The 27973-nt window shown below is 37.6% G+C and overlaps 1 protein-coding gene across 13 annotated transcripts in view; it reads left to right on the forward strand.

Moving 5' to 3' along the window:
- Fip1l1 (factor interacting with PAPOLA and CPSF1) overlaps positions 1 to 27973 on the forward strand; it is a 58401-nt gene that overhangs the window by 6900 nt on the left and 23528 nt on the right. For 4 of the 13 annotated variants that reach the window (XM_034509006.2, XM_034509005.2, XM_034509015.2 and 1 more), the window contains exons 6-13: positions 1892 to 1956; positions 2501 to 2608; positions 3184 to 3314; positions 3585 to 3653; positions 11870 to 11979; positions 19377 to 19484; positions 25892 to 25985; positions 27507 to 27663. In XM_034509006.2, the coding sequence (XP_034364897.1) occupies positions 1892 to 1956; positions 2501 to 2608; positions 3184 to 3314; positions 3585 to 3653; positions 11870 to 11979; positions 19377 to 19484; positions 25892 to 25985; positions 27507 to 27663 (842 nt within the window). The remainder of the gene's footprint in view (positions 1 to 1891; positions 1957 to 2500; positions 2609 to 3183; positions 3315 to 3584; positions 3654 to 11869; positions 11980 to 19376; positions 19485 to 25891; positions 25986 to 27506; positions 27664 to 27973) is intronic. The other 9 variants (XM_034509013.2, XM_034509017.2, XM_034509014.2 and 6 more) reach the window with 3 other exon arrangements.

Below are 27973 nucleotides of genomic sequence, written 5' to 3' on the forward strand. Positions count from 1 at the left end.
GAGTGCTGGGAGTAAAGGTATGTGGGACCATGCCCTATTCTTAAGTTCTTTATCTATTCTGTATGTTACTCCTGTCATTGTCATGTGTATCTGTCTTCACTCAGTTGTTTGCTTTCCTATTGGAAAGTGTGAACTTCATGTAATTTCCATTTTTCTGTTCTTGTTTTTATTTACTAAACTATTGGACTCATTTTTAGATGGAACTAAATGCCTCTCGGAGTGTTTTCCACAGCATAGCAGTTTTGGTCTTTGATCAGTTTGTGTATAGACTTTTGTTCAGGGTGTGATAGAAGGATTCAGTTTCATTCTTCTGTAGGTGGACATTTGTTGTAGCATTGAAGCTCTGGTGACTGTAATTGTGTGAGGTTATTCTGTATGAATCCTGTTCCATTGATCCAGTGTCTGTTTTTGTGCTGGTGCTGTTTTTGTTCTTGGTCATCTAGTATGTTTTATAGTTAGGTATAGTGATACTTCTGGCATTGTTCTTAGTTGAGATAGCATTGGCTACCAAGGTCCTTCATGCTTCCATATAGATTTTAGGATTTTTCTTCTTTTTATGAAAAATGTCGCTGTTATTTTGATGGGATTATACCTAATCAAATATAGGTTGTTTTTTATAATATTGCCATTTTTACAATAGTATTTTCATTGAAGAGGTCTTTTTCCTTCCTCTTCAATGGGATTGATTTCCTGATTTGTTTCTCACTACATTCCTTATTACTATATAGGTAGGATACTGAGTTTTTAAAAATTAATAGTACTAAATTTTGTTCTTTGATAATTTCATGTATTCATATATAGTACATTCTGGCTACTAGGAGATATATATATATATATATATACACACACATACATACATACATACACATATATATACACACACACACAATCCATAGTGGTCTGAGTAACTTGGCTAGAGTTGCACACCTAATTGTATTTGGACATTGGCTGGTTTAACTTCAGTTATTTGTCACATGCATGTTATTACATTTAAAATGTAACTTGGTTTTCTCTCCGTGTGTGTGTGTGTGTGTGTGTGTGTGTGTGTGTGTGTGCGCGCGCGTGCGCGCGTGCACGTGTGTACACAGAGGGGGGGGGAAGAGAGAGCACTATATAGATAGAGATATATATCCATCCATCTATCGATATCCATATGCATTCTTGTAGTCACAGCCAGGCTAAGATGTGGGGGTGGGTATTGCAGGTGTCCTAGGAGTGGTCCCTTCCCCTCTAGTTATTAACCTCCTGTTAACGCTGTTTTCCTTATTCTCCAGAGTCTTTGTTTCTCAGTTCTTCTAAGTGACGTCATTTTTAGGAATGAAGTACTTCATGTGTAGTGGGGATACACTATGTAAAAGTCCACAGTGGCCGATGGTATTTGGAGCTGTGGCAAGAAGCTGTCACTGCTGCAGGATGGCTGAATGTTAAGGAACTAGGGGTAACATCAAAGATGCTTCTTAGATGTTTGCTATAGTGGCATATTGAGTTTAGTACCTGGGAGATTTTTGAGATGGAAAAATGTCAGACCTTAAAAAAAAATTAGTTCTGGGGACTGGAGAGATGGCTTAGCACTTGTTTTTGCAGGGGACTTGGGTTCAGTTTCCAGCACCCACATGGTGGCTCACAACAATTTGTAAGTTCAGTTCTAAGGTATCCAGTGCCCTCTTTTGACCTCTTTGGGCATCAAGCATGTTTGTGATGTACACATTTAAGCAAAACAGTCACATACATAAAATAACATAAAAAATTAAGAATTATTTTTAATGCTGTAATAAATAACAAACTTTAAAAATCAGTGTAAAACTCTGTGTGCCTATTTATTCATTTTTTGTGTTGAATATCTTTGTTTTGTTACTATATGTTTTTGAAGTTAATTTTTATTCTATTTTAGGAGTTATGGAACAGCACCAGTAAATCTTAACATCAAGGCAGGGGGAAGAGTTTATGGAAATACAGGTAACATTTGTGTTTGCAGCTTCATCAGTATGAAAATAGGTCCTGAGTAGATTGTATTAGCTCTTTTCACTCGTGTTTCACTGTCTGTGATATACACAAGCAGACTCTCTATCAGAGACATCTCAAACAGCAAACGTTTGGCCTTTTCTGGTTGTGTTACTTTGCCTGTCTTGTAACACTTTAAGAGAAACCTTTCTTGGCTCACAAATTATGGCATTAGCAACTCCATTGATGTTACAGCCTTTTGCTTTTGTTTTGAGGTAGTATATCATGTAGCCTAGGCTATCCTTGACCTAGCTGTAAACCCGAAGCTTGCCTTGAATTCCTGGTCCTCTTGTCTTCATGTGTGATAGGCATGTGCCACCACGCCAGGCCACACTGTGTGAGCCCCTAACTTTTTTACCCTACTCATCCTCAAGCGTGACTTTGTCTGGTTTTATTAATGGTCAGGAAGGGTGGTAAAGGGTGATTTATGTTTTCTCTTTTTGTCTTCTAGCTTCTTGCTAATATAGCTTCTTTGCCATTTTGCATTTCTGTAAAATAGGAACCAAAGTCAAAGGAGTGGACCTTGATGCACCTGGCAGCATTAATGGAGTTCCACTGTTGGAAGTAGATTTGGATTCTTTTGAAGATAAGCCATGGCGGAAACCTGGTAAGATTATGTGGTTCTATTTTAATATCCAAAAAGGTTTTAGTGTTAAATGATTAAAAAAAAATTTGTGAGCAGCAGTATAAAAGACACTGTCTTTTACAGTGTCTTGTTTATTGTCCTAAGCAAATAATGAGTACTGAGGACTTGATATATTAAATATTATTATCCCTGGAATTAACATAAATACAGACTCATACATTTACTATAATACCATTTCTAAAGGAAATCATTTTGATCAAAATGTTTTTCAGTCTTTGCTTCATTGTGGTAATTTTGAGAACTAGTAGAAATTTAAGGGTGTTATGAATGTCATAAAAATATGTTAATGTTCTCTTATATATAAATTATTCATAATGATGGGTTACATTATGACATTTTCATACGTGTGTATAATGTTCCTCAATCATACCTACCCCATACGTTCTCTGCAGCCCCTCCAGTCCCCTACACCTTCCTCTTGAGCTCGCTGTCCTGCTTCATAGCTTCTCTAAATGTACATTTTTATATCACACTATAGTTTTGATGCTGCCATAGAGTTAAAATATTGCCATCCTAAAAGTATGTTTCATCTTCAGGTGCTGATCTTTCTGATTATTTTAATTATGGCTTTAATGAAGATACTTGGAAAGCTTACTGTGAAAAACAAAAGAGAATTCGAATGGGACTGGAAGTTATACCTGTTACTTCAACGACAAACAAGATTACGGTAATTAGGAAATCTTCCAGAGTAACCCTGCCTCTACTGTTCCACTCTGACTCCCCAAATAAGTCACTTTCCCCCTAACAAGGTGATTAAATGCTGTATTTGTTCTCACAGCTGTGTTTCTTTATATTCCCTTCCTTCCCTTGGGTTTCATGTTGATGATTACTGTATGTTCTTAGTTCAAATCAGACTAGCCACAGCTAGTTACTCTTATGTGGCCTATCAGTTAAAAATTGTGTGGTATCTTAATGGGGAATATGTTATTTAACTTAGGCCGAAGACTGTACTATGGAAGTTACACCAGGTGCAGAGATCCAAGATGGCACATTCAATCTTTTTAAGGTGAATTTTAGTAAATTATCCTTGGTTGCTCTCATTTTTTTGTTCTTGAGTCTGCTCCCATCCCACTGTTCAGGGGAGAAAATTGAAGTAGAAACAGCTACATTTTTTTCCCAAACCTTTAGCTTCCTGGTGACTTATGCATTTGCTGGTTGTTGTTTACTTTTGCAAGCATGTGACTCTCTAGCCTGTCACACTAACACGTGCCAAGTAAAACTGTTGTCTGCTCTGTGCTGTGATTATAGGTGGCACACACCTGTAGGATGTGATGGTTATGGCCGCAGGTGCTGCACTAGTATGTCTTGCTCTTCTCCTTAGCAGCAGAATTAGAAGCTTTTTATTTTCCCAGTTCTTAAAAAATGGAGGGATGGTAACAGTTCTTATCTCTGATACTAAAATCATTGGTATAATAACTCACAGTGAAGGTGGTTTCAAGAGTTTGAGGTGGTCTCTGACAGCCTCTTAAGAATTGAGCAGAACCACTGAGTTTTAAAATGATACTTAAAAGAAACAGGTTCCTATGAGTGACGTGAAGGCTGATGGGATCACGTGACATCAAGTCTGTCCAACGAAAAGTACTACATTTTCATTGCTGCTTTTTCTGAAGCTTGGTTGGGTAATCTTTCCTCCCCTTGGTTTTAATTCTTTAGTCAGGAACCTTTTCTATACCTCAGGGCCTGGCTATAGAACTCTGTGCCCCTTTTGGGACACCAAAATACTGCCTTATACAATGCATCTGCTATATCCGCAGATGTAGCTGCTGTCTGGGCACAGTTCTATGTAGAGACTTTAGTTTTAATTGATGTCCTACTCTAGGTAAGTATTTGGTCCTTGTTCTTGGTGATATTTACTCCATTTTAAATGATTATCAACTTTTTAGATGTCTGCTCAGGCACTGAGTATTTTGTGATAGAATTTTTAGAACAAATTCATAGTTAAGTTTAATAATGAGCTAGTTCATTTCATTGGTGGATTTTGTTTCGTCTTGTTTTCCTAAGAAGAGTGAGAACTGCCATTATAAACCATCAGCTAATAAATACATAGTTCTGTTAACCTTAGATTTGTAAACAGTGAAGTAAGGAACTATAGTGGCTGGCCTTTCTTAAAAGTTGTAGGTATATAGCTTACATTTATGCATATATAGTTATGGTTGTTGTCCAATGGTTTTCTTGCCTTGATCAAGTGTTTAAATGCTAGTAAATCTGTAGAAATATTGACTTGGGGATGATTAATTTTAGTGATTTTAATTAGGTGACCATTTCCCCCACTTTGGTTATATTGTGGTCTGTAGGAAATGGTGGAAATAAAGCCATATGAAAAGATACTCATGAAACATTTATGTGAACAGCAGGCAACCATTAGAAGGTTCTTGAGCAGTAGAGATTGTGCAGATCTGCATTTTGGAAAAGAAATGACTGCCAAGTGGACTGTAAGTGAGGTAAAAGGTCAGAGAGGGGGTTGGCATAATAAGTAGCATGCCAGTGAAACAAACAGGCTGGTCTTCGTGGCGACTAGGTCAAGGAATAGGGGCTGCAAAGTCACAGTTGCAGTTCTCTTCCTGTCTCCACAATGATAGTCAAAGCCAAGTGAGAAACAGCCCTTTTGAAGGCATTCATCCCCCTCACATTATGGAAGCTTTAGTAACAAGTCCAGTGAGCAGAGAAAACAACCTCTAGATGCCTTTGTTATCAGTGTTTATCAGCACTTTGATATCTAGGAAAGAAGAGCCTTTTATGTACCTTCATGGGAATAGGTTTTGTTGGTTGTGTATTCATTTTGTTTTGAAGAGGAGTCTAGCTGTGTAATGCAGGGTGGTCTGGAACTTGCTAGGTAGCCCACTCTGACCTCAAGTTCAAAAACCTTGTGCCTTGCCTCAAAGTGCTAGGATTACAGGCAAGTGCCACTATGTCTGTCTGGTTTTGTTTCTTTTCCTATGCCAAATAAAAGCTGAAACTTTAGGTATAAAAGCCTCTCAATTGGGCACAAAAAAATTGGCAATTATAAAATTTAGGTAAGGCTTAAGAGAAAGTGACCATTAGGGAACAAATCAACTATAACCTCTCTCCTTACCTTTTTGCTATTTTTCTTTCATTTTCTCATTTTTTGATACCATTTTATGATTGATTTTTATTTTCTATTGAGACAGGGTTTCTCTGAGTAGCCCAAGCTGACCTCATTTTGGCTCTCTTCCTGCTTCAGCCTCCAGAATGCCTGGAGTGCGGATTTGTGTCACTGTCCATTGCTTTTGACATTTTCTTAAAATAGTTTTCTAACTATCATGTACAGCATAAACTGTATGCACATGTATGAACTTAATCAGTAGTGTTGGAAACTTGGCCCGTTGCCTTTGTTTGCAAACATGTGGACTTCACATCTGGATTTTCTTTTTTTGTTCTGCTTTCTTCTCTTTATCTCTCACTGATGCACTGCACCTCTTAGACTAATCCTGTGATGTCTGTCTTTGCTCTAATTTCCATCTCATCTTTCTAGGAGGTTTCTACTGACAGTTGAATTCTTCTACTTGATTTTTTATTTCTGCTGCTGTTTTTCATTTCCAAGAAAAATTTCATTACTTAACATCTTACTCTGTTTTTCACTATCTTCTTTATCCATCTTTCAGAGGATTTTAATAATTGACATTTATTTTTTAACTTTTGCTATTTTTTTTCTACATAGTCTCTCTTCATTCTGTTAATTTTTCATGTTTTCAGCTTTTGACTAGGACTTGTTTTTCAAATGTTCTTTGATTGTTTTATTCTTCTTAGTGTTTTTTTTTTAAGAGTGGGCCCTATAAACTATTGGAAGCTCTGTTTCTATGAAGAAAATTTACTTACTGTAGACTTTTCCAGAGGATTACATTTTGCTTATATACTGTTATCTTTGTTTTCCTACATTATTTTTTCTTTCTTTCTTTGTGGGAATCTGATTTTCAGAAACACTTCAGTATGACTAGAGAGCCTTGCCCAGTGACCTCCACATGGTCCGGGAGCGGTCATTGCCTCTCTGCTTCTGCCATGAGAGTGTGGTTTTGCCTTGCCTTGTCCTCACTGACTGAAAGGATTCAGCTTTGGTTAGTTTGCTCAGTTAAGTTTCTTTGTCTGAATGCTTTCAGAGTACCAGGCTTTGTGACATCTCCAATGTTTAGGTTGTGGGTTGAGACATGGTCATTCATTTATAGTTTGCAGGGTCTCCTGTTTTCACCCTACTGTTATGTGGAGATCAGTAATTTATATTTTTTGTTAATTATAATTTTAAATACTAACTTGTGTTATTAAGTATAAGTATTAAGTATTGCTTATAATGTTAAACTTTAGAACTTTTGGTATAGTGATAAAGTAACAATTGGGATATTTAGATTCTTTAAAAAATTTAACATTATGTGCCTTTGTTGATCAGCATGCACATGGCACACGTAGGAGTTGAAAGGACAACATTCAGAAGTTATTTCTCTCTTTCCATCAGTTAGTACCAGAGGGGCTTGGCAGCAGGAGCCTTTACCCTCTGAGCCATCTTGCCAGCCCTTAGCGTCTCAACTCTGTAAATTGTAGTTAAATTTTGTTTGGCTCTGCAGGATCTAATGTTAACTTGGTTTTAGTAAATCAAACACATATATAACTATTTCTTAAAATGCTAGGTTATATGAATTGATAGCCTCATGATGGGAAAGCTTGGTATTCAGTAAATAATAGTGCCAACAATTATGTATTTTGATACTCCATGTTATTTGAAAGATTGAAGAAGAGAGATTAAAGCAGAGTCTCAAAATCAATTAAATTTAAAAAAAAAAATGTATATTGTTTGGTCCACATCCTCTTTCCCAGACATGTAGGGTACAGATTCTTATATGTAGCCAAGTCTGCAAAGGTCTGCTATAGTGACAGTAGGCAGGTAGGCATACAACACTCTACTCAGATAATGAGAACTTTTAGGAAGAAAATAGAAAGTCACAGGAGAGAGACTGGAAATGATGAAGGAAGTCTACACTACTCCAAGGTGTAATCTGACTGACACAGTAGTCCTCTAATGGCCACTGAAGTACACACTGAGATTCCTTATAGGTGCCTGAAACTGTGGGCAGTACTAAACCCTGTGTACTCTTGTTTTCTTCTTCTGCATACATTTACATAATAAAGTATAACTTTCAAATTAGTCACAGTTAGTAATTAACAACAATACAGCAATATACTAATAAAAATATGTGAATATGCTCAAAATATTTATACAACATTATAGCAATCTTAGCGTGTGTGTGTGTGTGTGTGTGTGTGTGTGTGTGTGTGGTGGCGGCTTTTGTTCTGATGCTAAGTCAGTGACTTCAAGTGGAAGCGCTTGATGGCTTGTCTTCACCACTCCTTCTATGCTTTAGGATCCATTTAGTAAAGTCAGGGTTAGTCGGACATCAGCATTCCACTACCCTCCCTCACAGTCCTGTTAGGATGGATCCCAAATAGCTGGTGGTTGGTAGGATATAGACATACACATGCGGATGGATAGACAAAGGGAGGATTCATGTCCCAGGCGAGATGCAGTTGGAAAGATGCAGGAATTCATTATGTTACTCAGACTCTGCATGGCCTAACTTACGAACTGTCAGTTCTGGGAATTTCCTATTTAAGTTATTTTAGTCTGTTTTTGGTCCATAATTGAAACAACAGAAAGCAATAGCGTAGACTGAGGTTGGGAAGGCAACTGTACTTCAATTAGATGAATCTCTGAGAAGATCTGGACAATATGGAGAGGATCAGAATAGAGGAAATGGAGAGTTTGGTGAGTTTGAGGTGTCAGTTTGCTGTGCTAAAAAATTGAGTATAAATTGCTGGTATTCATGGGGACAGCTGATAATGTAACTATATTCCCAATCCTTTAGGTAATGTGTTTCTTTTTTATCTCATCCTTTACCCCACCCCCTTTTTAAAGGTAGGGGTGTGTATGTGTGTGTGTGTGTGTGTGTGTGTGTGTGTGTGTGTATGTGTATGTATTTCATGGTTCATTTGTGAGGGGCAGGGGACAACTTTCAGGAATTGGATCTTTCCTTTTTCATGAGTCCCAGAAGTCCACTTGAGGCTTGGAAATTCGAACCCTTTTCTCTGAACCACCTCCCATTCTCCCCTGTGTTTTCATGGCATTCATTGTATTGTGCTCACTTGTATCATTGGAGACTTCTGTCTGAGTGTTTAGTACAGAGTACGTAGTGAATAAATGTTTGCTAAATGAACTGTTCACTTCCCATCACCACATCCTGGAAGTTTATGTGTCAAATATGTATCAAATCCATTTCAGTCTTTTATTTTTGTAAGTGATGATCCTCACATCTCAGTAAGATCTGTACATTTTAAATGAATTTGATTTTAGTAAGCAGTAGAACTCATTTTCAAATAAACTCAGTTTAAGGCCTAATTAATTACAGGTAGGTGCCACTAGGTAAAACCAATAATTAATTAATAGAGATCTGCTTCTTTTTACGTTAATAAATACTTAGCTTAATTTATTTAATGATAATTTTTAATATTTTGACTTATAGTTTCCCCTTCCCATTCTTTCTTCCAGCCCCTCCCACAATCCTTGTTCTCAAACTCATGGCCTCTTTTTTTTTAAGTGTTTATGTATGTGTATAATTTTATATATATATATATATATATATATATATATATATATAATGTATATGTGTGTGTGTGTGTGTATATATATATACACACACACACATACATATATGCACACATACGTTCCTAAATATAACCCACTCAGTCTGTATTATATTACTTGTATGTATATGATCTCAGTGCTGATTAACCAGTTATGGGGCTCTTCTTTGGGAAGGACCATTTCTCCCACTCAGCATTTCCCAGCTGCCCATAATTCTTAAGCTAAGGGTTGAAGCTTCTTGAACTTTACCTTCCATATTAGCATCCCCATTGGTGTGGTCATTCTGTAGGTTTTGTTTAGGCAGTCATGTTGATAAGCCTGATATTTGTAAGAGACATAGCTTCACTACACACTTCCTGTTCCTCTGACTCTTCTGCCCCTCTCTTGATGATCCTCAAGCCGTAGGTGCAGGAATTGTGTTAGAGATGAATCAAGTGGGACTGGGTGCAATAGGATCTTTTGCTTGCTGCATTTGAACTGTTGTGATTGTCTATAATTGTCTTGCTGTTGCTGAAGAAGTTTTTTTGAAAAGGGGTAAAAACTATACTTATCTACAGGCATAAGAATAAATATCAGTAAGTAGTATATGAACTATACTACAGGTCAGGCCTCATGACCAGAAGTTGGCCAATACAAAATGGACTACATGTTTTTTGATACACATTTTTGTTTTGGTATTTTTGTCTTTAGGAGTTATTTGTTTGATTTTGAATTATGCTGACTTAGTAAAGTGAAGGGCTCTCTACTAAGACTAATAACTTGACTGACACAGGAAAGCTGGCTTTATTTCCAGTCCCAGGTGTTGTTTCCCTCTTGTTGAACAGGCTTTGACTCCAAATCAACAGCTGTTGGTTACAGCCATGGTTTACATGCTGCAGCTGCACCCTGACAGTTCTCATGCCATACAAGTTGTTACTGTGAGTCCTGGTCATCATAGCTGGCCAGGACTAGTCTTTGCTTCCCTCCAGTGGCTTCAGAGTTAACATAAAGAGGGAAATGTAGTAAGGAGATAGATGACTAATTTCAAGTGCCTAGGAATGTGGAACTGGCGTGACGGGTGCTGGTACTAATTCTAAGTTATGGATGTGCAGGGGCAGATTTTTTTTCAGTAAACATTCTTCTCATAAAATATATGTTGAAATATATGTTCCCCTCCTCCAGCGAACTCTGAGATCCTTCTACTCACCAACTTCATGTTCTGTTTCTTTCTCTTTTTTATCTTAACAAACGAACAAAACTCCTAAAGACAAAATTGTCAAAAGAAAAATGTTTACCAAACTTCTGATCATAGGACCTGACCTATAGTATAATTAATATACCCAGTTACACTCCATTGGAGAAAAGGGATTTTCCTTTTCTCAGGAGTCATTAATTGTACATAGCCTCTTGGTTGAGGTGGAACTTCTGTGTCCACTTTTCTCTGTGCTGGGATTTGCCTGGTTTAAATTTGATCATGCTGGTCTTATGCATGATCTCACAGTCTCCATGAGTTCATGTGCGCATCAGTCCTGTTGTGTCTGGATGATGTTCTTTCCTTGGAATCATCCATGACTTCTGGCTCTTAAAGAGCTAGCTCTTTCTTTTTCTTCTGCATAGGTTCCTGTGCCTTGAGGGGAGGGATTTGATAAAGACATTCCATTTAAGGCTGAATGCTCCAAAGTCTCTCACTCTACACATTGTTCATTCGTGGATCTCTGTTCATTACCATCTACTGTAGGAAGCTTCTTAGATGAGTGTTGTGATACTCTGAACTATGAATATAGCAGCAATATGTTATTAGGAGTAATTTTAATGCTCTGTTTCTTTTGCAACATAAAGAGTAGTAAGTTTTCCCCTAGAGCCCATGATCTAGCTAGTTCCAGGTCTTTGGCCTCTTTAATGGTGTCAGATATAAGTTTCATCTCATGGAGTAGGCCTTAGCTATAATAAAAAGAAGGAGTTGGTTACTCCCATAACACTTGCACCACTGATACCACAGTATATCTTGTAGGTAGGTGGCTATTGGACGTAATGAGACTTGTGGCTGGGTAATATTGATGGTTACTTTTCTCCTCTGGTGGTATGCAAAGTACCTTCTATGACCATAAATGTTTGTTAAGTGTTTAGTTGGGCACTAGTTCAATTTGCAGGAGCAAAGATTCTTTATGTTGGCATTACAGCAGATCAGCGTCTGAATTAGAAAATGGTCAGCATGGTAGGTAAAGGTAGAGAGTACAGCAAGGGAAAAGTCTTCAAGGCCTTCCTTGAACTCAGAGACATGGAGTCATAACCATGTATCTATCCTCGACTCAGTCACTTTACTCATGACAGTGTATGAGTCTCCAGGCATTACAGGTTATTGGGGCTTCTAAGTGACAAACTGAGTATTTTATTTAATAAATGGAACATTTTGATCCTTGAGTCTATTTTTGATGTCTTTTACCTAAAGCTAAACTCACATAGGTCCCTTTTAATAAAATATCCAGGCTTGGTGCATTCTTCATATTTAACTTCAGAACAGATGTTACAGGCTCATGCCTCATGCTTCATGGTCTGTTAAATTAAGCAAAGTAGTGACCCCAGTTTTCTTTTTGAAGGTACAGCAAGGGAGAACTGGAAATTCAGAGAAAGAAGCAGCACTTCCATCTACAAAAGCTGAGTTTACGTCTCCACCATCACTGTTCAAGACTGGTCTGCCACCAAGCAGGTTAGTTAGACAGTCACGTCTCAGCATTGGGATCTTGGTGGTGTGTCTCTGCTGTAATGCTGTACTAAATATGAAGGCTTCCAGTGTTCTACAAACTATAACAGTCTGCTTTTAGTTTGAAGTCACTAAAAAACCTTTTCAGGATGCTTATTCAGCCTTGAAAAAAACAACACACCTGAGTATGAGAAGTGTATAGTTACAGTAGTCCTCCATATACACGTGGGCAGATCGTGTTGTTCACTGTGTATTGTATCCTGACATGAAGAGCCATTGGACTTCTAGGTCAAGATCTATGGACTTAAAGGTATTTTTGTAAAAGAAGTGATAGAAATTTATCCATAAAAATCTCATGGCTTTCTTTGCTTTCACATAACACCTAGTTTTGTGTTTATAAAATACTAGATAGGAATAATTATGCAGGGAAGAAAAATGTTCTTTTCACTCAGATATGACAATGTGTGGCCAGAAAGCTAAAGAATAAGTGAAGCCCAGGGAAGGCTGAGGTTGCCAGCAGCTTAGTCTTTGGTTTAGATCAAGGTACCAAGACTGGGTCTGAAATAAGTCAACTCAGCCATTACAAATTCTCTACCAGCCTATTTATCTTTTGTTACTTGTGTAAATTTATATTTAAGTTATCTCTTCAATTGCTCTATAGTTTGTTACTATTATTAGAAAGTATACATCATAGGATACTAATGGAGAAGCATAAGGCTCATCCCTAACTAAAATGGTCGTTTGTGTGTTTGTTTGTGACAGGGTCCTATTGTAGTCTTGGCTGGCCTGGACCTTGTTATATAGACTGGCTGTCCTCAGATCTGCCTGGCTCTGTCTCCCAGGTTCTGGAATTAATGGCCTGCATTCCCATGACCAGCTAAAACAAAGATTCCTGAAGCTTTAATCCAAAAGGAAACATTTAAAAGAGAGCCAAGATTTTTATGGACTGATATGGAAATATTTCAAATGTTATTTGAACTAAATGAAATTTCATAAAACATTTGATTAAATAGTTCATACAAGCTAAGGAGTACTGATCTCAATAGATAATATTCTCTTGGATTTAGGGTTTACATAAAAGGCCAACTTTGATTCATCAGTTTTCTGTGTCTTCTGCTTTAGAGTTTTGCTATGAGGTTGAAATCTTAGATTTCTGGGGTTTAAATTCTAACTCAGCAGTTTACTAGTTGAGTGTCCTTGGGCAGATTCTCTAGTCTTTGTTAGATTTCCTAATTGAAATGTAATAATAGTACTTCCATTATACTCTAGCTACATGTGTCATATGATTAAGTTCTGTCAAGTGTTGTACAACAGCGTTGTCACATAAGAACATTCTCTGGGTGTTTTCTGTTAGAGTGAAATTGTCTAAAACTTGGTAGGATCTTTCCTTTTGCTTTCTCCTTTTTTGAGGGAGACATAACTGGATTGTGTCTTGTGGTTATATAAAAGCTTTGTGTTTCCTCTATTTGAAATGAATGGGGAGCCACAGTGAGATTTTTAGCAGGCCAATATGATTATCTGACTGAGGTTTTCATGTCTCAATTTAGCTGCTTCTCCTTAGAACAGATTATAGTATGAACAGTGATAGGAACAAGGATCAGGTGTAAGATTGCAACAAATATCTAGGCAAGAGATAATGTTGTCCTGGACCAAGGTAATAGAGTGGTCAGAATAATTAGGTACTGGGTGTATTGCAAAGGCTTGTAATGGCATGTCTGGATTGATTAGTTGTAGATTGTCAAGAAAAGTTTTACTTAATGAATTCAAGGATTTTTGTCCTGCTCAACCCAAGTGTTATGACTGGGCTATCATTTAAGAGATGAGAAGGATTACTGGTGGAATGGCTTTTGGAGAGAAAAGACAAACATTCAATTGAGGGAATTGAAGTTGAGGTGCCCGTTCAGTATGAAAGTGGACACTGGGAAGTTGGATAACGTGGCTGCAGAATGAGGAGAAGTGTATTAGCTAGAGACAAGAACTTGATCACTGTTCAAGTGGCATCCAAAGTGAAGCTGTGAAACTTAATTAAACCATCAAAAATAGTAATCAAGAAGTGGTAAGAGGACATAGCCTCTAAAAGAAACAAATGGAAATCACTAAAAGGTACCAATAAGGAGGCATAAACTGAAACTTAGTGTGTGGAGTGATCAACTGTCAGACACTAGTCAAAAAGATGAAGACCAAATGTCTATTAGATTTTCAGGTTAAGGTCATTGGCCATCCTGACCAAAATCATGTGCATTCAAAAGGTACAGATAAATGGAGAAGATTTTTGAATAGCTTCAGTAGAAACAAGAGATCCACCTATAATTCCAGCCCTTGGGAGGCTGAGGCAGGGGGATTGCTGTGATTTTGAGGCCCGTTTGGTCTATGTAATGAACTCTAAAACAGCCAGGACTACATAGAAAGAGGCTGTTTCAAAAACAAAACAGATACATGAAAGGAATTGAAAAGTAAAAATAGGGACAATTTTTAAAGACTATTTCTTTTGTCGGGAGGGGCAAAACCAGGGAATTGGGGGTGTGTGAGATCAGATTTTTCAAGGTAAAAGAAATTGCAATGTTTTTATGTATCTAAGAGTGTGTGAGTTAACTAAAATATTAATGAGTGAGAAGTGAGAAAGGTTGTCAGTGTTCTTAGTGTTAGTGTTCCTGCATGGGCAGCAAGAACTCAGTAACCTGGAGAATGTGCAGTAGATACATGGGGTTTTCAAGTCTCCGTTGAGTTTGTTTGCTAAGAACAGTGAGTAAAGGTAGAAGCGGGGTCCCTTGTAGGAGATAACAGCAAGTACCTGGGCAAAAATAATGGTAGGCTGGTGGGTGGATGTGAGAACAGTGAGATTGCTAACGGTTTTTCCTAGCAAAATAAAATACAGATTTACTAGGAGAGACCCAAGATGGTATGATGGAGTGTTAATGTTTGAGAAGATAAGACACTGAGTTCGTCTGCGGTAGTGAATAAACTAGCGGGAAATGGGAACAGGATCACTTGGCAAGAGCTGGAGGATAGCAGACACAAGGGCTTCCATCAGAACAGGAGAAAGTGTGCTTTTCTTTGTCGATGGAAATGGGGTAGTAAAATGCAAACCCAGTGGCTAAAGAGAGAAGCTCCAGGTTTCCAGTTGGTTAGATGGAGGACATGGTTTAAAGCGAGCCAGGTCAGTTGTGCCTGACATGTGTTCAGGAAGCATAGCTGTGGCTGTATCTCACAGTGATGGAGGTTATGCCAGGTAGACTGTGGGATAACCAAGGGATAGACGAACCCAAACTGGGTGTGTTCTCAGGGGCTGATAATAGTGATGACTGGATTCAAGGAGAGATGAAGATACAGAAGATATGTTTGAGAGTTGGGGTGAAAAAAAAATCATGTGAAAGAAGGATGGAAAATGAGCAGGCCCTCAGTCCTAAGAAAATGCAGTGATGGCCCCTGCAGCTGGTGGAAGCACACTTAGTGTCATCTCTACTCCTCAGTATAAGACAGTGCACTCACAGCTCATTAGGGAAACTTGTTTTCTGGATTCATCTTCAGCTAATCAAAAGTAGGCTCTTACAGTCATTGTAAAATACTTCCCTAAAAAGTATGTGTGGGATCATCATTTCATATATATATGGAGAGTGGGTAAACTTTTTGGAAATAATTTTTTATTGAGTTTAGGGGGAAGATAGTATTGTCAGGACATAAAACAGATACTTAAGAGTATCTGTGATACTGTATCTGTATGTGTATACAGTATCTGTATCTGTGATACTGGCCTCAGCAGTCGATGTCCATTGCTAAAGTTTTAGATGACCTTACTGATCTATATATAGATGAGTGTTGGCAGAGAACTGCTTAAATTTGGTGTTAGTAGAAATGGTGAGTTTGTAACTTGTGTACTGCCCAACAGGTTTGCATACTTTTTTTTTATTATAGAAAATTTCACTTTATTGCCATAGTGACTGCAGAGGGATTATGGATCTCTAGTTGGCAGCAATTGTGTTTTGAATCCAGTCCACATAGTTGTAGACGTTGTTGTATACATGAGGATTATCTGGCAGGGCACAGCCATAGCCCCAGGATACAATGCCCAGGAGCTCTCCATTGCAGACCACAGGGCCTCCAAAGTGAGCCTGGCAGGAATCCTTGACTCTCTCTAGGAAGCCAGCACAGACCATGTTGTTAGTGATCTTTGCAGGATAGGAGGCTTCACAGTCAGCCTGAGGCAGCAGTGGGGCATGCAGGTACTGGAGCAGGTCCGGCTTATTAACACCCAAGCTGAAGGTGGTGCCCCAGGTTTGCATACTTAAGGAAAGTTTACTGTATCAGATTGCTTTGCTTCATCTTTATAGAAATTTTCATATTATTTATTTTCTTTTGAAGTACATTATCTCCAGAAGAGTGATGTGAATTTACATCTTGATAAGGCTTTAAAAATACAATATATTGTAAATCTGCAAGTAGATTGGACACAAAACTTTACTACTTCCTTGATGTTTTCATTTTTTACTATTTTAACAAGTATTCAAACTTAGGAGTTAAATTAAAGTGTAAAGAACTTCATCTACACAGTTCACTAGGTCCTAATGTGTTGTTTGTTTCTTAAAAATAGTGTTCTCTCTTAACTGTTTGGATGCTAATTTGGATGGTAACCATTGGATGCGTTACATTATTCTCTTAACCTCTAAACATTTCACCTTGTAATTCTTAGGAACATGGATAAGCTTTTTATTAAATAACTGTGAATAGGGCAGAGTTACCAAAGTCAGGAAAATCTAATACTGAATCAATACTTTATTATGCCCCATGTCATCAGTTTTGCCAGTTATCCCAATATTTTCCTTATTGTCCTTAATTGAAGTTTTCTTCTTGACCTTGGATTCAGTCAGAGGTCATTCATTTGAGCTCTCTCCTTAGCTGTTTATCGTCGGAGCAGCCTCTGGGCCTTCTGTTGTGTTTTTCGGTAGTTGGATTTTAAAAGGGTGTGATCCAGTTGTTTTATAGATAGTTCCTCAGCCTGACTTTGCTAGTTCCTGCTTATTACCTGATACGTTTGAGAATGCTGTGTGAATGAAGCTGGGTCTTCCTCTTCAGTGCACAAGCCTCAAGATAAGTAATCCCAGTCTGCCTCACTTTATTGATGGTAAATCTAGTCAGTTACTTGTACTGATGGCCTTTCTGGTTCTGCACCAAGTTCTGTGTCCCCTTTTGTATTTAATAAGTAATTTTTACATTGGGGATGTTACTCAGTTTGAGAAAAACTGCTTGCCCTACCATGCATAAGGTCCTGAGTCTGATTCCTAGTACCACTTTCCTAACCCCCCAAAAAATTCACCCACTGGTGATTTTTATAATAACCATGATCCAATTATAATGTCTGTAAAGCAGTGATTAACTTTTAATGCATATGGTTCTTTTGCTTGCATGTAAGTCTGTGTACTACATGTGTGTGTCCTGCCCACAGAGACCAGAAGAAAGTGTTGGATGCTCTGAAACAGACAAAGTTGTGTGCTGCCATGTGGGTGCTGAGACTTGATCCTAAATCCCCTACAAGAGCTGTCAGTGCTTTAACTACTGAGCCATCTGCCCAGTCCTACTTGCTTTGATTTTATGAGTGTTTTGCCAGCATGTATGCACATGTACTGCGTGTGTCTCTGGTTCTAGAGGCAGTAGGAAGAGGGTGCTGGATCCCTTGGAATGGAGTTACAGGTGGTAGTAAGCAGTCATAGGGATGCTCGGACCAAACCTGGGTTATCAGAAAGAGCAGCAGTGCTTTTAACCACTGAGCCATCTCTCCAGCTCCTCCTGCTTTTCAGTTGTTGAGGAAAGATTTTGCTATGTAGCTTAGACTAGCCCTAAACTCACAGTCCTCCTACCTCACCCTCTCAGTGCACCCTCTCTATTGCCAACATGCCTCACTAACTGTATTCTTGTGTGTGTGTGTGTGTGTGTGTGTGTGTGTGTGTGTGTGTGTGCATGTTGATGTTCACTTTTTGGCATTAGCAAGAAGTTCTAAGCTCATGTTGTACTTTGAAGACATTATTCCTTTTAGGAGAAAATACTGATTTAAAATCCAGATGAGGCTGGTGGCAGTGCTTGTGGTACTGGGTACCATTTGTCTCTAGGCCTCCTCAGCATTTTACAGCTAGGGGAAAGATAGTAATTTCCGTATGAAAGTGTCACTTTTATAGTTTTAAATAAAGTTTTGATTATGAAATCATGTTTCTTTTACAGCCAGTTTGATACCACATAGTGCTTTCTTTTTCAGAACTAGTCCATGTATGTTTCCTTAATGAGAATCCGGCTTCCAGTAGCTTCAGAATAATACTCACTTGATTAATAATCAAATACAATCTTAATTGATTTGGCATTTCTGCTTAGCCTTTAAAACGAATGCACACAATTAAATAGAGTTCAGGATTTATTAGCAGTTCTTTCTACTCTGTTTTAGACTAAGGAAGACAGAAGCTTTTTTTCGTGTGCTTTCTGTGCAGTATCTTTATTAGTCAGTTAGTGTATTGCTTGGTTCCTCTGAGCTGTTCACTTTGAGCATTTCTTTTTCTCTATGACGACTGATAGGTAAACTATTGAACACAGAGCCAAAGACAGGGCTTCCCAGTCGAGCTGTCACTCGTACTTCTTTAGCATTAGTGACAGTTACTTCCGTTCCTTTGTATTCATTCTTTCTGTTTCCTGTGTATCTGTTTTCAGAAGTAGACTTAGAAACAGGTATACTACTTTCAGTAGCTTTGAGAGAACCCTGATCGTTTACATGATTGGCAGGAATATAAATAGCTGAACTTCTTTGTGGCAGGGTCTTTCTGTGTACCCAACTTGTGCTCTCTCTGCCTCAGTTTTCTGAGTGCTAGACTTAGAGGCTTATGGCATTGTACCTCCCTGAGCTTCATATGGAGCATGTTGCTGGAGATAAAAATAGCTTTGGGAAATTACTTAGAAAGAACTGTTACTTTGAAATTAAATTTTATCATAGCTCTTTTTTTTTTTTTTTACATCAAGAGTCCTTCCGTACTGACAGTACTTTTATATGGTTTTGAGAAGCATAGGAGAAAGCAGGTACAGTTTTGAGTGAGATTTTGTGAAATGGCAGAAATTCTTATTTATAATGGTAATTGATAATTACTTGGACATACCCTGTTTTGTTTTCATTTCTGCATCTTGACTCTATACTATGTTGATAAGTATTTCTAAAAGTATCCTAGAGTTACTAGGATGCTGATAGCACATTTAAGTTGCGGTTCCTCCAGCAGTCAGGTTCACAGTGAGTGCTTAGGTCTTGACAACCGTACTAGTAGTAGGGACATGTCAAAGCACTTTAGAAAAAGCATGCCAAGGAAAAATAAACAGGAAGGGGGGGTGGTTAGAGACAATCGTATATAAGAAAAAACACAGAAAATTTATCTCACCAGAAACAGCACCTCTTCTCAGTCTCAGACAAGTACTGCCTCCAGAAAAGCCAGTTCAAGCGTTGGGAAGTGGCAGGATCGATTTGGGAGGGCCGAGTCACCTGATCTAAGGTAAGGCTGTTTCAAACCTTGGCTACTTGCTCATGTTTAGATCATTGGTATTGTTTGTCTCTTAGTATATAATCCAATAACAAGTTTTGAGACTATACCCTATTTTCCCTAATGATGCTTTTTTCAGAGTGCACTTTGAGGCATCTTGCTGAGACCCAGCATGTGTCTTACCATCCTTTTGGCCTTTGGTATGTGATTGTTACATTGAACCACACTCATGGGTGCTCTTAACCTATTTTACTCTCCCCTTTGTTGCATGTTAATTCTTTCTCCCCATCCTTTTGTGGCATTCCCAACAACTTTTCACTGCTTATGCATGGAATGTAACTTTTCTGAACTAGTTTTGGGGTCTTCCACAGAATCTTTCTAGTCCTGTCCAGTTTAGTAAGCAGGTCTATCAGCTTGTACTTTTTCTTTTTTTTTTTTTTTTTTTTTTTTTTTTTTTTTTTGGTTTTTCGAGACAGGGTTTCTCTGTATAGCCCGGGCTGTCCTGGAACTCACTCTGTAGACCAGGCTGGCCTCGAACTCAGAAATCTGTCTGCCTCTGCCTCCCAAGTGCTGGGATTAAAGGCGTGCACCACCACTGCCTGGCTACTTTTTCTTTTACTAATGGGTTGACTTACGATCCCACACTTTGATTTTTGTACTCACAATGTGTACAATGACAGACACATACTATAATTTCTCTGAGCCTATGAAATGGGACTGTTGTCATTACCAGATGATCAGTGAGCAGTGCTAGCCACATAGAATGCATTGCCAACAGTAGTTAGTATGAGAGATGACATTCTAATGCATGACTTGGAAGTATAGACCAGCATAACTTTAACATGCCCTTGGAGATTTTAAATAATTACAACCAAACCAGGGCTGGTTTGGTTGTTTTGTGTTGTTACTGAATTTTGTATTTTCTTCCTATGTCTGAATCATGTGCTAATCTTGTGGTTCGTTTTTAATCATTTACTTGAAAAACTTTTAGATACCCAAATTATGGCAGATGCTTTTGAATTGTAGCATTTTACGAAAAGCAAAGGGGACAATGCTGTCAAAAGAAAGTTTGATTTGAACTGTTTTTTTTTCCCCCCTGTAGAGGCTTAATTATATATTCTTAGTCAATTGTAAGACTTTCTAGTCTATTTGTGGTTTGCTATTAGAAAAAAAATAAGTTATTCATGTCAAAGAAGAAAGTAGCCATTCATATCAAAGACAGTATTTTGACTTTTTAAAAAAACAAAACAGAAAACTCCTATTAGTCTAGTAACTAATTATCAGAACAGTTTTTGGTTTTGCAGGTTAAGAATTGAAAAAAGGTGGGGGAAGGAGGTGAAGAGATGGCTCAGTGGTCAAGTTGTTGAGGACTTGGGTTTGATTTCCAGCACACACATAGTACACAGTTACCTATAACTTCAGTTTCAGGCACTTCTTACCTTCTTCTGACCTCCATGGGTACCAGGCATGCATGTGGTATACACAAAACACTCATATACATTAAATAAATACATAAAGCTCATTATCAGCAAAATGCATCAGTAGCTTTTTAAAAAAATGAAAAAAAAAAGTATCTTACTAGTCTTGATTGGCAGATTTTAATTATACTTTAGTGATACCAAAACTTTATATGTAGAATCAAGAGAAATCTGAAAATATTTTAAGAAAGTTACTGATATGTAGAGCCAAATAGAATGCATTTTTTTCATACTAGCAACTACATGTAATTCAGATTTTTAATACTTGTGTCAGTAGTACTTCTGTAATTTGAAATAATTTGACAAAGTGAATAATCATTGAATTTATATATTTATTTTGATCAGCAACATTACTATCCAAATTGACCTAGAGACTTAATTCTGGTTAGCTGAAAGATTCAGACCAAATGCTAGCTTGTCATGGAGTTTTATAGTAGAACCATAGATGTCGCTATACTGAGAACTGGCATTGGTTAACATTTATAGCCTCAGAGTCCTATATATAATGTTTACTATTCATTTAATTTATATTTTCTGCCTTTTGATTGATTACCAGCTATTTTCAAAAGGCTTTCATGCATCTTTGTTTCCAAGCTGAGTGATAGATACGTTTGCAGTAGTCATCTATCCTACACAGTACTTCATCTGCAGTCCTTCTCTCGGTTTGTGCCCGTCACACCATGTAAAATGTCCCTCATTCCATTCGTGTACTTAGGTTGATCTTTTGTGTTGGTTTATTCCTTCCTACAGCTTAGGAAAGGTTATGGCCATGTGTCTACATGACCTGATAGAGACACCTCACCAGCTAGATCTGTCTTTCATTTGAGAATATGAACATTCAAAAGCCGAGGGTTGGAGAGAGGCTCAGTGGTTAGCTCATCTGTTGCTCTTGCCCAGGTTGCAGGTTCAGTTCCCAACACCCATGTGGAGGTTCACAACTATTTAACTCTAGTTCCAGGGGATCAGACCCCCTCTTGTGCCCATTATAGACATGCACATGGTATACAAACAAACATGCAAAAAATGCATACGTATAAAATATATCTAATTTTTTAAAATAAAAAAAATTCTAGCACTCATTTTTTAGAGACTAAATCTTTGAAATATCTGCTTTTCTATTTTCATTAGAAACTGTGTTATGAAAAAAACCTCAGAAATATAAAGCTAGAGAATGTTCTGGATTTTCTGTGCAGCCACAACTCATTGTAAACTTGATTTGCATAGTGCACTATACATACATATGTACACATACAGTTACTTATGTTTGGGGCCTTGTGGCCCTACCTAGAAAGCCTCGCATGTGCTAGCTAAGGACACTTGCTCTTCCAGAGTGAGCCGCCCCACTGTGTCTTCACACGGTATTGGATGTTTAAGAGTGGGTCTGTGAAGTCCCCTTCTGTTTTTGTTGTACAGATACTGCAAATTTCATCTGGTTTTGGTGCTTTCAAAAGCATATAGTTGTAATTTCTGAGTTAAAGTCAGTTTGGTGGTTCTTAGTAGTATTGTTGATTTTGTGTCATTTATTATGCTTTTTATAATGAATCACATCTGGTTTTAATTGTGCTTTTATAATAAGCATCATTTTACAAAACTCCATTTTTAATGTAATATGTGTGTTCTGGGTTACTTAGGCAAAACATTTCTTATGTGTTTTATTGCTAATAATATTTAATTATTACTATCTATCATACTTTCTCCCAAAAAGAATTCACAGGGTACAATTTTGCTCCATATTCTTATATGTAAAAATGTGGATAATAATAGTTGTTTTGTCATACATAAGTTATGATTAAAAACGTAAGCACCATGCTCAGTTAAAACAAGTTTTAGAATTACCCGCAAGCAACATGCAAACTAATGCTTTAGTTTTATGATATACCCTAAAGAGCTGTGACTTGGGATGCCTTTGCCTTGCCTACTAAAAATGGGTAGCTTAGACATAAAATTCTGACAGTGATTAGCAAACAACCTTTGACTCATGGTGAGGAATTCCAGTTGTATCTTTATCAGCAGCCTTTCAGTTCTTTCTGGGATATCGGAATCATCAAAATATGACATTTTAACTTGATTCCAGAGATGTTTTCATATTTGTAGAATATTTACAAGAAGGAAATTTCTTACTAACAAGAGCTTGTTTAAGCTAGAAAACTTGGATATCCAGAGTGGTTACTTTCTCTCTTTTTTACAGTATGGTGAGTCTAGTATTAAGAATTGAGATGGCAGTAACCGACTTAACCTTGCTGAGGATGTTTGCAGCCCGGTTAGCCCAGCTGTATGTACTGTGTTGACGTCTGTAGTGAAGCACTGCTGATGTGCTCGAGCCCCATGCCTAGCAGACGGGAGGCCCTAGGTTTAGTCCTCAGGATGGTGCAGTAGGCAACTTGGTGGGGACACATTTCGGGACAACTGTGATTCAGAGTATTTCCATAATGTGGATCAGGACTAATGGAGTTTAGCTTATTGTGTTTTATGTTAGGTACTATTGTTTACTTTGGTACACCTATGAATGTGTCATAATCCACTTGTGAACACTATGGCAGATTTATTCTGATAAAAGTGAATTAGTTGGTGTTACTTTTTTGAAAGAACCTAGACAAAGAGTCTTGGGAATGGAGGTGACTGCTGTGTTCTGGACTTCCTTCTGGGATGTGTTGGGACTGGTGCTCAGCTGCAGTTTCATACACGGTGGATGCCATCTTGCATCTTTTGTGATTACTCCACTTAAAGCTGAGAAAACCAATCTGTGCTCCTTCTTTAAGGTAAAGTTGAAAGAGATGCAGTTGTTTTTAAAACTGAAAGTTCTTGTGATCAGTGCTAAGAGACAGTTTATTAGACATCTGCCTTACTGCACAAAAGTTAGTCTTATATTGAGACTTATTTTTCAGTGAGTACCTTTATTGAGTCAGACAATTTGCAGTCTAAACTGCAGATCCAAACAAATGGGGCAGAGGGGTTTTGATGGGAGTAAGCTGTAAAATTGGGGAAGGGAACCAAGTCTGCAATGGTGAATAGAGTAGAAATAGAGTAGTAGATTCTGATGTTGCGGTTTTGGTGCCTGTAAATGGTGGGGGGGAATAAGCATTCTGTCTGGCAGCATGTTGGAGTATGTGCCTTGGTAGGAAGCAGTCAGCAGTCAGCAGAGTTTTGGATTAGAATACAAATTGGAGGACTCATTTATTTGCTTCCCCGTATTTGGATTTTTTTCTTATATGTCAAAGTTTGGTAGTTTCCCTGGTTATACTGGAGGATATTCTATGGATCACTGGCTGGAAAGCTAGCTCAGTGTTTAAGAAAGCTTGCTGCTCTTGCAAAGGACTGGTGTTTGATTTCCAGCACCTACATTCTGTGGCTGTGGGCTGCCTGTAATTCCAGCTCCCTAGAAGCCAACAATCTCGTCTGTCCTCCATGGGCACCTGCACACACTTGAATAAAAATGAAAATAAATCTTCAAATAGACCATATATCTAAGTTGTGTGCATTACTCTTGCTCATGACTTTTTGGAGGATACTAGGAAGTGGGTAACCTGCATAAAATTAAAAAGGCTTGAACATTGTTTTATTGTATTATTAAAAGTGTACAAAAGCGAGTTAGTAAGACGAGATGGTCATTGTTGACATTGGTCTGTACCTGAGTTTTTTGCTAGATTGTTGAGTCTGGTATAGAAGACAATGAAGGATATCAGCTTATACTTGGATGACATCCTTGGTATCCTTGTACGTTTAGTAATGGGCTGTTTATATTTTTATGGCTATGAAGTAATGATTACTGGAAACAAACTTGCTAATGCATTATTTCCAGAAAAGTCCTAGTGCTTTCAAAAGTGAATTAATTACCTTGTAGGAAGGAAGTTCATGGAATGAATTTAGTTGTTGGAAGTCCATAGTTCATGGAGTTAGAAGGTTTCAGGCATGAAAATTGGTTTTGCAGTCCAATTATTATGTCAAGTAACTATCCTCTGCACTTTGATGTTACTGTATACAAACATATACACTTGTTTGTTTTGTTTTTTATTTAAGCTGTAATGGATTTTTTTTTTTTTGAAGAATGGAGGGGCCACTTAAATATAGCACCATAAACATCTTTAAAAAAATACCAGGCATTGTTATTCACCTGTTCATCATTTTAGAAGTTGACTTGGTAGCTGGAAAGATCTGTTATATTCCCATTGTTTTACTTCTGTGGCATTTTAAAGTTTGAATTGTTAGGACTGGAAGGTGAGACAATTCTTGCATCTACTTTTCATAGCCTGTCTTGTAAGTGGTTCCTCTTTCTTGTGGGTTTGGGCATATATACACATTTAAAAGTCCTTCCGTAACTACATAATAGTGCTTATTGAAAAAACAAAACAAACAAATGTAACCTACTGAGTGTTCCTGCTAAGTCTCTAGAGTGGGTTATGGTGGACCCTTTATCCTTATCCTCTCAAACTTTGAGAGGGATTATAAATACCAAACTGCAGGTAAGGCAGGTTTATCTGTGTTTATCAAGAGAGTCACTAGAGAAGACAACTTGGCTTCTTTTTTCCTTCTGATGTTTCAAAGCTTGGAACACATCACCAAAGAGCACGGTGTATGTGGTATATTTATTTGTATGTGAAAATAGCTGTTATTTCTTTTCAAGCCTTTTTTTGAGAACTTTAAGTGAGGACTAGAATTATATTTTGTTGGAATGGTAGTGACTAACAAATTTTATTTCAGTTTGTCTACCATATACTGTTTAATTCTATTTCATAGAGATAAAATTGTTTATAAATTACTTTAATAAAATACTTTTTTTCAAAAAGTAAGATTACAATGTAGTGAGACTCCACATCAGAGACATACTTTCAGTATATTTTTATTTTAAAAATACATCACAAAATGTTTATTTCTTGATGTTTTTATTATTTTTCAATCATCTAATTAAAGGAAACAGAATTGATTCAACTTACTGTGTTTCAGGAGATTACCTGGAGCAATTGATGTCATTGGTCAGACAATAACCATCAGCCGAGTAGAAGGAAGACGGCGTGCAAATGAGAACAGCAACATACAGGTTTTGTATCTAAAATCCATGTGGTTTAATTGATGCAGTGTGTGTGTGTGTGTGTGTATACATGTGTGTGTGTTTGTGTGTGTGTGTACATGTGTGTGTGTTTGCAGTGTTTGTGTGTGCGTATGTGTGTGTGTACCCTCTCCTGCTAGGCTGTGTCGGTTGTTTGCAGTGCTACAAATGGATTTCAAATGCAGAACCATGGGCCCAGGAAGACGGCGTGCAAATGAGAACAGCAACATACAGGTTTTGTATCTAAAATCCATGTGGTTTAATTGATGCAGTGTGTGTGTGTGTGTATACATGTGTGTGTATACATGTGTGTGTGTGTACATGTGTGTGTACATGTGTGTGTGTTTGCAGTGTTTGTGTGTGCGTATGTGTGTGTGTACCCCCTCCTGCTAGGCTGTGTCGGTTGTTTGCAGTGCTACAAATGGATTTCAAATGCAGAACCATGGGCCTTAGTTATATTAATTAGGCAACTTCCCCAAATCTCTTCATTTCTGTTAGTGAAGTGTTTCTTTGCTTGTTATAAAGATACTATATAATCTCATTGTAAAGTAAGAGGGAAATCACCTAGAGTTCTACCACCTAGATGTTGATTGTCAATAAAGTATACAAAATGTGCTTTGTAGCATTTTTATGCTTCTATGCATAAAATTATCTTTATTTTAGAATAAATTATCTTTAAAGGTAATTTTTTTGTAAAAGTAGAAGATACTTTTTTCCTACCATTACAATGTCATAGCTTTTTAAAATCAATTCCAATGTTCATAGATTATAAGTAGAACACTCAAAAATTGTGTACTCAAATGTAGAAGAATCTTAGTTAAAAGAATTATATATTTAAATAATATGTTTTAGTAAGAAGAATCTCATTGCTCATTGGAATCTGTTACATGACCAGTAGAAGTCCCAATTTATGACAGTTGCATGCCTGCATTGCTTTAGTAAGCTTAAGCCGTCCTGTGGTGTTTGTTCTTAGCTAGTCACACAACAGCACTTTTCCAGGGGGAGCTTTTGCTCATAGCACAGGCTCATGTGAAAAGTTATTTACGTTTCATAACTGCTTGCTTTCCACCTGTTACCACATGCTGAACACTTGACTGGGTGGTGAACTTAGGCCTTCAAATGTCAGGCCTGTGGGCATATGAACTTCTTAGAGCTAGATCTCTACTGACCATTGCTGCACCTAACTCCAGTACTCGAGCTTAGTCCCAGATGACTTGCTGTATTGTGTTTGTTTCTAACTTGAAGTGTTTTGATTAGTTCTTACTGAAAATCTTTTGGTAGTCTGGTTCTTTGTCCTAGGCTTTGTATATGAACATTGTTAACAGAAGGTGTGTGAGTCTGTACTCACATAATGTACTTAACAAGCACAATCACATGGAAATATTACCCCCTGAAAGCGAGAGGATTAAAACCATTTATTTCACTGTTTAGGTTAGGGAAGGTGGACTTAATAAGATCAATTAGATGAGAACATTTACTTATCTTTCTAATTAATTTATGCTTTAATTTCAGGTTCTTTCTGACAGATCTGCCACCGAAGTAGACAACAATTTCAGCAAACCACCTCCATTTTTCCCTCCAGGGGCTCCTCCTACTCACCTCCCTCCTCCTCCATTTCTTCCACCTCCTCCAACTGTCAGCACTGCTCCACCTCTGATTCCACCTCCAGGTAAGACATGGGGGGAGAGAGGCCTTTGTTTGACTAGAGTTTCTTAAACTTGCAGCTGAAAGGTGAAGATACATAGGTGGAAGTGCTACTATGATTAGTCATGCTGCATTAGACGTAGCACTTTATCTTCAGTAGATTCGCACTGAATATTATTTATTCTTGTACTTACTGTTATTTCAGCAGAGCAGAAATATTTTAAAATAGAGAAGAATAAACAGATGATAATATTGACCTCAAAATATAATAGTAACTACAAACTGAGTTTGCTAGTAGTGTGTGGAGAAATCCTTACTAATTATAAACTATATGT

The sequence above is a fragment of the Arvicanthis niloticus genome, chromosome 7 (genome assembly GCF_011762505.2).
Source record: "Arvicanthis niloticus isolate mArvNil1 chromosome 7, mArvNil1.pat.X, whole genome shotgun sequence".
Classification (NCBI taxonomy): Eukaryota; Metazoa; Chordata; class Mammalia; order Rodentia; family Muridae; genus Arvicanthis; species Arvicanthis niloticus.